Below are 11,041 nucleotides of genomic sequence, written 5' to 3' on the forward strand. Positions count from 1 at the left end.
TAGTGTTGGATCAGAAACTTGCACGTACTGGTTTGTCAACTATCAAGTACGCACTACATATAAACCAACTTGAAAAGAAGCACTTCTGGCGTCCCAAAGTGCTCTAGACTTCACTCCCAACCGTGTGTCAGTAAAACGACGTGATTTATAACATGTTCCTGTCGAGTATCGAACTGCAACCCCAGCTCTCGACATCTCATAACGACGAACAAAGCGCAAAGTTTCTGTAACGCACACCCGGAACAACACTGCATACTATTTTGCACACTCAGATGACCACACACAAACAGTATTGTAACACACCTCGTCAACTTCAAATGAAAACACGGAGCAAATTAGCCTGCTAGCTATCCTGCTAAGTTATTTAAATACCGGGGGACGATGCAAGCAAACAAAAACAACGAAAGAAAGCTCTTAAAAACACACGTCGAATGTCTTTTTTTTCCCATACATGCACGCGAGCAGCGGCAGTGTGCAGGCGCGAGACTCGCCGCACACCGCAGCGCGTGAAACATTATTATTTACCATTTCCATCGCTCGCGGAGACCGACAGAGCCGGGGAAGACAATTTAGGCCTCTTAGCTGAAGGCGGACCGGATTCCAGCACATTATCGGCCATAGTTTTCCTCCGGTTTAGTGTTAAAGCATATATCCCGCGTAGGATAGCCCTTCCTGTGCAGTCGCGAGCCGATGTGCAAATGAAATCTCTCCTCGTTCACGAGCTCCGGACGGATTCCCGTTTCCCTTTCATGAGACGATACATGCATGCAATGCAATGCTTCAATGTTCAGTCCACCTTTAATGCTCCCTTTTAAGATTTTCTAGTCTTTAGTTCCTCAAAGTATATTTCCGAATGGAGGAGGTGAAGGGAGGGACAGACGGTCATGCAAGCTCGCCGCAAACTCACGTAGCCTCCTCGGCGACTGAGCAATTTTCCCGAGATTTATCCTCGCTGCTTGCATCCGTCTTTTCCGCCATTGTCGGCGGCGAGCTGAAGTGTTGTTGTTTTTTTTTTAAGGCGTTGTGTACGAGAAACCGAACTCGCTCCGGTGCGGCTTCATGCAATGTTTATGAGCAAACACTAAGATTCAGAATTATGTCTCTTCGCATATTAGCATGTGCAGTTCTCAGCCTGCATCACTTTATTTAGAAGATTAAAAGTCCATCATGCTCCTTCAAATCGACACAGATGTTTGCACCTCCTTCATCGATGTCTTTATTTCCTCCCAAGTCATTAAGATGGATGGAGAGAACAACTAAATACTTGGAAATGGGAATAGAATTAAACAACCATATGCACGTAAAAGTTTCCTTTCATCCTCATTGCAGAATAAATAACACGGTAAATGTGCATCCAAGAACTGTAATGACTTCAGTTTGCATGCACGAGCTACCACTTTAGATGATTCCAAACAACTTGCATATTTCAGCGTCCGTGTCTTAGTATTTTGCAACAATACTTCAAAGTGACAAGTTAAATGCTTTATCGTGCATTCACATCTGAATATGGCTCGTGCGCCCTCTGTGTGAATGTGTCCACTGCACGAGCTAAAAGTGTTTGCAGAAAACCTCTGACCATTGCTTCACGAGACCACCCTGCACTGCGCACAGCTCGTGCATGCAAAACGCAAAGAAATGATTTCAAAAGTGTCTGTCTAATGGACAGAACATCTACGCAATCGGTAGTTCGTCTGAAGTGCAAGATGTTGTCTCGCAGTCCGCTGTGCACGGGCTAAAGAATGGGAATCAAGTGAAGTTGGTCAATGAATATGCGTCTATTTCAATGCACTGACACATCAAGCAAATAAGAATAATTTGTCACTGCACGAAGAGCGTTGCGGAGCATTAAGAAAGAGCGAGAGGAACAGCAGTGGGTCGAAAACCGAAAGAACCGAAACGACGTGGGCTTCAGTAATATTTCGGCGCTGAAGCATCTGCCGATCCGGGTGATATTGCCAGCTGCACCCCCCAAAATCTGGGGGTCCTCAAACCCCCTTCATAGGCTTTGTGATGCCGTGAACCCCCCTGCGCGTTCATCCCTTTTAAATTTCTCCCTTCTCTTGCACAGTTCCTGCAATTTTTCCCACTTTCGCTGTCGTCCGCCAGCAACCGGCGATGCAGTTGAACAGTTATTCCCACTTCGTGACGCTGTTATTTTCCTTTTCCCCTGACGAGCTTCCCTTCGTTTAAATGTATTGCTCTCTTCCGCCTCTTCGCTTCGTTTAAAAAAAGATCAGTAAAAGAAAGGAAAAACCAGTCTGCTCTTTGATTTCCACACGGAAGAATCTATAATCTCCCTCCGCTAATCGCCCGGGTTGTGTTTTATCCGGTTTGGATCCGCGAGGACGGAGCCGGCGGCGCTCAGAGTCGCAGTGGTCGTCGCGCGAGTGTCTTTTTTCGGTCGCTCCTGCCTCCTTCACTCTCTCAGCACAAACAAAATGGCGGCTTGTTGTTTCTACTCCTCTGGCTGGGGGGAGGGAAGGTTGGAGGTGCGGTAGCATTAGTAAAGGGGGGTGGAGGGGGAGATGGCGATCTGGATTTCCCGGACAGTGCCGTTTCCGAACTGTTTCGGAGTTGCGACTGTTCTGGGCGGGTGCGAGACGCGGTCCAGCATCATCAGATGATGGACTCGCTAGTAGTGAAATGATACCCACCTGGTGACTTGCTTTGCAAAATATTGCTTCGCTAGCTGGAGGTAGAGTCAGCCTCCTCGGAGAAACCCAGGGGTCAGGTGCCCTATTGAAGTGCAGTAGTGATAGAGTCAAGAACAAGCAGTGACTTTTCTTGGACCTTGTACTGCCAAACTAGAGAGTATTTTTGGACATCATATGCATGTTCATAGTCATTTTAGCTCAGAAGCATTGCTTTACTAGGATTATTTTTGCCATAACTGCATTAGGCATCATCTCAGATGAGAGATTGGGTCTCAAAACCTTGCTGAAACCAGCCTAAGCTGGATGGCTGGTTTTAGCTGGTCTTCCAGCCTGGTCATTTTAGAGTGGTTTGACCACTTCTTTAGCTGGAAGGTCAGGCTGGGAGACCTGCTATGCCCTGCTAGTAGTGAAATGATACCCACCTGGTGACTTGCTTTGCAAAATATTGCTTCGCTAGCTGGAGGTAGAGTCAGCCTCCTCGGAGAAACCCAGGGGTCAGGTGCCCTATTGAAGTGCAGTAGTGATAGAGTCAAGAACAAGCAGTGACTTTTCTTGGACCTTGTACTGCCAAACTAGAGAGTATTTTTGGACATCATATGCATGTTCATAGTCAGCTTAGCTCAGAAACATTGCTTTACTAGGATTATTTTTTGCCATAACTGCAGTAGGCATCATCTCAGATGAGAGATTGGGTCTCAAAACCTTGCTGAAACCAGCCTAAACTGGATGGCTGGTTTTAGCTGGTCTTCCAGCCTGGTCATTTTAGAGTGGTTTGACCACTTCTTTAGCTGGAAGGTCAGGCTGGGAGACCTGCTATGCCCTGCTTAAACCATCTAAAACCAGCATACGCTGGATTTAGCAGGGGTTTTTTTTCCAGCAAAGAACCAAGAAAACTGACTATGTAGCAGCATTTTGGCCATCATAAACATGTTCAGAGTCAATTCAGCTAAAGAAACTCCAAAACCTAGTGAGCTACCGACCTACCTGGACGTCGTATGCGCATTAAGAGTCTGCTCAGCTCAAAAACTAGACAGCAACCGGCAACAACGTAACTGAGCATAATCTCAGCTAGGAGATTGTGTCTCAAAACCAAGGGAACTGAATATGTAGCAGCATTTTGGCCATCATAAACATGTTCAGAGTCAATTCAGCTAAAGAAACTCCAAAACCTAGTGAGCTACCGACCTACCTGGACGTCGTATGCGCATTAAAAGTCTGCTCAGCTCAAAAACTAGACAGCAACTGGCAACAACGTAACTGAGCATAATCTCAGCTAGGAGATTGTGTCTCAAAACCAAGGGAACTGAATATGTAGCAGCATTTTGGGCAGCATAAACATGTTCAGAGTCAATTCGGCTCAGTCCACCTTTAAAGCTCCCTTTTAAGAATTTCTAGTCTTTAGTTCCTCAAAGTATATTTCCGAATGGAGGAGGTGAAGGGAGGGACAGACGGTCATGCAAGCTCGCCGCAAACTCACGTAGCCTCCTCGGCGACTGAGCAATTTTCCCGAGATTTATCCTCGCTGCTTGCATCCGTCTTTTCCGCCATTGTCGGCGGCGAGCTGAAGTGTTGTTGTTTTTTTTTTAAGGCGTTGTGTACGAGAAACCGAACTCGCTCCGGTGCGGCTTCATGCAATGCTTATGAGCAAACGCTATGATTCAGAATCTTGTCCGTCTTTGCATTGTAGCATGTGCAATTCTCAGCCTGCATCACTTTATTTAGAAGATTGCAAGTCCATCGTGCTCCTTAAAATTGACACAGATGTTTGAATCTCCTTCATCAATGTCTTTATTTCCTCCCAAGTAACTAAGATGAATGGAGAGAACAAATAAATACTGGAAATATCATTAAACAGTCATATGCATGTAAAAGTTTCCTTTCATCCTTAATAAGACCGTACTCGTTGCAGAATAAATAACGCGATGAATGTGCATCCAACTTCAGTTTGCATGCACAAGCTACCACTTTAGATGATTCCAAACAACTTGCATATTTCAGCGTCCGTGTCTTAGTATTTTGCAACAATACTTCAAAGTGACAAGTTAAATGCTTTATCGTGCATTCACATCTGAATATGGCTCGTGCGCCCTCTGTGTGAATGTGTCCACTGCACGAGCTAAAAGTGTTTGCAGAAAACCTCTGACCATTGCTTCACGAGACCACCCTGCACTGCGCACAGCTCGTGCATGCAAAACGCAAAGAAATGATTTCAAAAGTGTCTGTCTAATGGACAGAACATCTACGCAATCGGTAGTTCGTCTGAAGTGCAAGATGTTGTCTCGCAGTCCGCTGTGCACGGGCTAAAGAATGGGAATCAAGTGAAGTTGGTCAATGAATATGCGTCTATTTCAATGCACTGACACATCAAGCAAATAAGAATAATTTGTCACTGCACGAAGAGCGTTGCGGAGCATTAAGAAAGAGCGAGAGGAACAGCAGTGGGTCGAAAACCGAAAGAACCGAAACGACGTGGGCTTCAGTAATATTTCGGCGCTGAAGCATCTGCCGATCCGGGTGATATTGCCAGCTGCACCCCCCAAAATCTGGGGGTCCTCAAACCCCCTTCATAGGCTTTGTGATGCCGTGAACCCCCCTGCGCGTTCATCCCTTTTAAATTTCTCCCTTCTCTTGCACAGTTCCTGCAATTTTTCCCACTTTCGCTGTCGTCCGCCAGCAACCGGCGATGCAATTGAACAGTTATTCCCACTTCGTGACGCTGTTATTTTCCTTTTCCCCTGACGAGCTTCCCTTCGTTTAAATGTATTGCTCTCTTCCGCCTCTTCGCTTCGTTTAAAAAAAGATCAGTAAAAGAAAGGAAAAACCAGTCTGCTCTTTGATTTCCACACGGAAGAATCTATAATCTCCCTCCGCTAATCGCCCGGGTTGTGTTTTATCCGGTTTGGATCCGCGAGGACGGAGCCGGCGGCGCTCAGAGTCGCAGTGGTCGTCGCGCGAGTGTCTTTTTTCGGTCGCTCCTGCCTCCTTCACTCTCTCAGCACAAACAAAATGGCGGCTTGTTGTTTCTACTCCTCTGGCTGGGGGGAGGGAAGGTTGGAGGTGCGGTAGCATTAGTAAAGGGGGGTGGAGGGGGAGATGGCGATCTGGATTTCCCGGACAGTGCCGTTTCCGAACTGTTTCGGAGTTGCGACTGTTCTGGGCGGGTGCGAGACGCGGTCCAGCATCATCAGATGATGGACTCGCTAGTAGTGAAATGATACCCACCTGGTGACTTGCTTTGCAAAATATTGCTTCGCTAGCTGGAGGTAGAGTCAGCCTCCTCGGAGAAACCCAGGGGTCAGGTGCCCTATTGAAGTGCAGTAGTGATAGAGTCAAGAACAAGCAGTGACTTTTCTTGGACCTTGTACTGCCAAACTAGAGAGTATTTTTGGACATCATATGCATGTTCATAGTCATTTTAGCTCAGAAGCATTGCTTTACTAGGATTATTTTTGCCATAACTGCATTAGGCATCATCTCAGATGAGAGATTGGGTCTCAAAACCTTGCTGAAACCAGCCTAAGCTGGATGGCTGGTTTTAGCTGGTCTTCCAGCCTGGTCATTTTAGAGTGGTTTGACCACTTCTTTAGCTGGAAGGTCAGGCTGGGAGACCTGCTATGCCCTGCTTAAACCATCTAAAACCAGCATACGCTGGATTTAGCAGGGGTTTTTTTTCCAGCAAAGAACCAAGAAAACTGACTATGTAGCAGCATTTTGGCCATCATAAACATGTTCAGAGTCAATTCAGCTAAAGAAACTCCAAAACCTAGTGAGCTACCGACCTACCTGGACGTCGTATGCGCATTAAGAGTCTGCTCAGCTCAAAAATGTAGCTAGACAGCAACTGGCAACAACGTAACTGAGCATAATCTCAGCTAGGAGATTGTGTCTCAAAACTAAGGGAACTGAATATGTAGCAGCATTTTGGCCATCATAAACATGTTCAGAGTCAATTCAGCTAAAGAAACTCCAAAACCTAGTGAGCTACCGACCTACCTGGACGTCGTATGCGCATTAAAAGTCTGCTCAGCTCAAAAACTAGACAGCAACTGGCAACAACGTAACTGAGCATAATCTCAGCTAGGAGATTGTGTCTCAAAACTAAGGGAACTGAATATGTAGCAGCATTTTGGGCAGCATAAACATGTTCAGAGTCAATTCGGCTCAAAAACTTCAAATTGCTTTCCAAGACAGCATGGCCGAATTGCAAGTGACCTGAACTGAGATAATATGTCTCAAAATTTTAGTCAGCTGCCTACCTAGGCCTGCTTTTTTGGACACCTTAAAGGTCCCATGACATGCTGCTTTTTGGATGCTTTTATGGCGCTTTTCCACTGCGTGGTACGACTCGGCTCGGTACGGCTCAGTACGGTACGGCACGGCTCGGTTCGGTTCTGAGTGAGCTCAGATCGAAAAACTCCAAACCTAGGAACCTAGCATTTTTTGGTAACATAAGCATGTTCAGAGTCAATTAGAGCTCAAAAACTCCAAAACCTAATGAGCTGCCTACCTAGAAATCATTTCTGGATATCAGCTCAGAAACTGCTTAACTAGACAGCGTTTCCGCACAAAACACAGGGAGCTGACCATATAGCATAAAGCCCCGTTCACACCAAGAACGATAGCTATAAAGATAACGATATTAGCGTCCACACCAGCGAACGATATCATCTGTTTATTCTAAGCACACGCTATATCGTTTCTCTGTGCCTTTATTATTATAGCTGTGGTGTAGACTCTGCTATTCTTTAATACTGAGAACGATTTTTAGAACTTTATCGTTATCTTTATAGTTATTGTGCTTGGTGTGAATGGGCCTTAAATGGGAATCATAAGTCTGTTCAGAGTCAATCCACCTCAAAAACCTCAATATCTAGTGAGTGGCCTAGCTAGACAGCATTTCTGGGCCTCATTGGCACGTTCAAAGTCAGCTCACATTAAAAAAAATGGCATAAATGCATTGCAAGTCATCTAAGCTGAGAAATTGTGTCTCAAAATCTAGTGAGCTGCCAACCTAGATCTACTCTTTAGGGGACATCTGCACATTCTGAGTGAGCTCAGTTTTACAAAAACTCAAAATCTTGAGTTGACCACATATTGGGGCATCATAGCATGTTCAAAAACTCAAGAGCTGACAGCTAGATGGCATTTCGAGCCTCATAGACACATTCAAAAACCACTTATGTTCAAAAACCTATCCAGACATTGAGCTGCTTACATAGACCGCCTTCAGAGCATCATGAAGTCCACCTAGACAGTCTTTTTTGGCATTAAACAAGCTTAGCTGACTCAGAACATGCTTATACATAATTTCCAAAATATTGTGTAGTTTTCTTTAGTTTTTGCTGATGTTAGTAACACTTCTGTTTGGGATCGAACCTGCAACTTATAAGTTGTCAGATTCACAAAAATACAGCAGCCCAACACACAAAACAAATTCTGATGTTTTTAAGAGTTTTTCCATTATCGTTTCCAACCTTACTGAGGTTAAGGGCACTATTTATCTGTCTATTTGTATTGTGAAAATCTAGTCCAGCCACTGTATTTTTTCTGGACTGAATTATTTTATTTAAAATGTTATTTTTAGTGATTTTATTATATACACTATATTAAAATGCAATAATATAATTTGAAAGAATCAGTGTTATTTTAGTGTTATAGTGTATTAATATTTTGAATTAGCTTTTATATACAGGTGCATCTCAAATTACAATGTCGTGGAAAAGTTCATTTATTTCAGTAATTCAACTCAAATTGTTTAGTTTTATTAGGTTAGATACACAAAAAATACAGCAGCCCAACACACAAATTCTGATGTCCTTAGAATTTTTCCATTTCCAACCTTACTAAGGTTTTAGAGTACTATTTTAATATCTATATGTATTGTGAAAAATGCTAGTTTTAGACTTCATTCAGCATAAATGTAATCCCTTTTAGCCTATTTTTTTCTAATTCATTTTATTTTATTTATTTATTTTGACTTCTAGAAGTAAACCACTGTGACTTAAAACCAAGCAAATTTAGTATAACTTATTTACTACATCAGATAATTTGTGTGTTATTGGAGTGATTAAAAGTTTCAAATGTACTTAGAATATGTATTGAAAAAAAATGAATTTTTGCATCTGTTCAGTGACTAATTATGTGGTTTAGAAATGCATTGCTCTTACAAAATGCAGCAACAAAATCAAGAACTAGACATTTATTTTGACAACAGTAAAAAACACATTTATAACAATAAAAACCTCAGCAGACAAACACAATCAAACACAAATAGAGCCTCTCACAGTGAAACAGATAAATTATCTCAGAAACAAACTGTTCAACATTGCTAAATCATATAGTAACCTGTTTGTTTCTCCACCTGAACTCACTTGAAGTCTCCTATAAAACCCTCACCCTAGATCTTACACACTCAGACAAAAAGCTGTCACTGGGGTGGTACCTGTTCAAAAAAAGATAAAAATACATTAGTACATTTAGGTCCTGATATGTACACTTTAGGTACTAATATGTACCTTTAAAGTACTTATATGTACCTTTGGGGGTAAATTGGGTACAAATGTACGTTTTGAAAGGGTACCGCCCCAGTGACAGTTTTTGTACCTTTTTTCTGAGAGTGTAGTTGTGCATGTCAAATACAAAACACGACCCAACTGGCTATCAGGGAGACATTGCACGCTGTCCCAACATGTCCAGCTCTTAATCCTCCAGATTTAATACATAACTGGAGCAAGTTCTGTGAGATCCAGACCTCCCGAGTCGACTATTACAGAAAACCCTACCAGCGGAGGTGTTAAAAGATGGGAGAAACAGTGTCATTCTAGAAGGACTTGCTATGTTTTACTCTTTCCTTTCAGTCCTCTCCATGCGCGCAAGCTCTCTCCACCTCAGCGATGGTTTTTGGGGTGTCTGCAGATAGAACAAGGGGTCCCCCGTGTTCTCGGATCACCACGTCGTCCTCAATTCGCACCCCAAGACCCCGAAATTGCTCTGGACATGAGCTGTCGTCCTCGCTGATGTACACTCCTGGGTGAAAGGAGCAAGAGATGAGAGTTTAGAGTTTTCTGTTTTGTTTTGTTTTGTTTTTGCAGTACAGCTGCTAAGAAGTTGAATGTTACTTTGCCCAGTATGCCACAGTCCAATGGTAATTACAGTGCATTCATGATACAGGCCTGCGGTTTATTAGTATTATTACCCTTATTTTTCTAACATGGTGCTGTAAGAATGTCCTCAACAATCTCTTAGGGGACTCAAAGTGCAAAACAAGACTCCATCGCTCTGACTGTAAGCAACAAATCTGTCAACACCTCAAGTGCCCGGTGCAGTGTGTTCCAACATGCATTCAGATGATTGACATCTCATTATGATTTTAGTTCAGCTATCCATAAAAAATGTTGTTTTTTTTACCCTATTATTTGTTATATTTATTTGCTCAATGTCTTCTGGGGTTTTGGTTCTTTTACTGTTGTAGATATTCCATAGTATAACAAAAATATGATATATCTCTTCATTGTGTTTTGGCCCCCCCCCTGGACGAGCGCGCATAGGCACGTGCCTAGAATGCCTATGCGTAAATCCAGCCCTGTCTGCAGGCATCTGTTTACAAAAACAATGTAGGCAGAATGTTTTTTTCCTTTTTCAGTGTGTTCAAAGTTCTATTACTCAATACCAGTAAGACCTACAGTGATTCCAAGATTTGTTCTGTTTATGAGCAAACCTCAGAGTGTCACCTTTCAAAAGAGACCAAAACCATGCATATACTCCAAATGGTTTAAGAGCAGCATGCAAAAACAATGTAGGCAGAATGTTTTTTTCCTTTTTCAGTGTGTTCAAAGTTCTATTACTCAATACCAGTAAGACCTACAGTGATTCCAAGATTTGTTCTGTTTATGAGCAAACCTCAGAGTGTCACCTTTCAAAAGAGACCAAAACCATGCATATACTCCAAATGGTTCAAGAACGGCATGCAATTTACTTTGGGTATGCCTTTTTTTTTGGCGTTTTAGGCAAATTATACAGGAATGCTAAGGGGTTAAAATCGTTTTATTTAAAAATGTTAAATGAGTTTTGTTATATGCAATATCATTATTACTCTGAGAAATTCTGTGGTATTTTTTATATACTATTATAGTATTTATTAATGCATTGAAATTGGCTTTTATTTTTGTATTTTCTTTTTTAATTTTCATTTAAGCTTTAGTAATTTTATGTGCTTTTGTCATTTTTATTATGATTTTATATATATCATATATAATTTTATTTTATATATATCATACATTTTATTTTCTAATGGTTTTATTATTTATTTATTTTTTGTACAGCTAGCATAGTCACTATTTTCTCTGACTGAATTAAAATTATTTTATAAAAAAAAAAAAAAAAAAAAA

The 11,041-nt window shown here is 42.2% G+C and overlaps 2 protein-coding genes across 3 annotated transcripts in view; both read right to left on the reverse strand.

Moving 5' to 3' along the window:
* Positions 1-2,442, reverse strand: part of LOC107672115 (histone acetyltransferase p300-like) — a 41,407-nt gene extending 38,965 nt beyond the window's left edge. Inside the window, exon 1 of the mRNA XM_016465201.1 lies at positions 526-2,442. Coding sequence (XP_016320687.1) covers positions 526-619 — 94 coding nt within the window. The 5' untranslated portion in view covers positions 620-2,442. The remainder of the gene's footprint in view (positions 1-525) is intronic.
* A 6,402-nt stretch (positions 2,443-8,844) lies between these two features.
* The window catches only part of LOC107672124 (probable Xaa-Pro aminopeptidase 3), a 14,481-nt gene continuing 12,284 nt past the window's right edge, over positions 8,845-11,041 (reverse strand). Inside the window, exons 10-11 of one of the 2 annotated variants that reach the window (XR_001632286.1) lie at positions 9,258-9,680; positions 8,845-9,096 (exon numbers count right to left, since the gene is read on the reverse strand). Coding sequence is in view for 1 of the 2 variants with exons in the window: in XM_016465208.1 (XP_016320694.1) it covers positions 9,508-9,680 (173 nt within the window). In the remaining variant the exon portion in view is untranslated. Of the gene's footprint in view, positions 9,681-11,041 lie in introns of both variants that reach the window. The other variant, XM_016465208.1, reaches the window with a different exon arrangement.

Source organism: Sinocyclocheilus anshuiensis, unplaced genomic scaffold, assembly GCF_001515605.1.
Source record: "Sinocyclocheilus anshuiensis isolate Anshui unplaced genomic scaffold, SAMN03320099.WGS_v1.1 scaffold12, whole genome shotgun sequence".
Lineage (NCBI taxonomy): Eukaryota > Metazoa > Chordata > Actinopteri > Cypriniformes > Cyprinidae > Sinocyclocheilus > Sinocyclocheilus anshuiensis.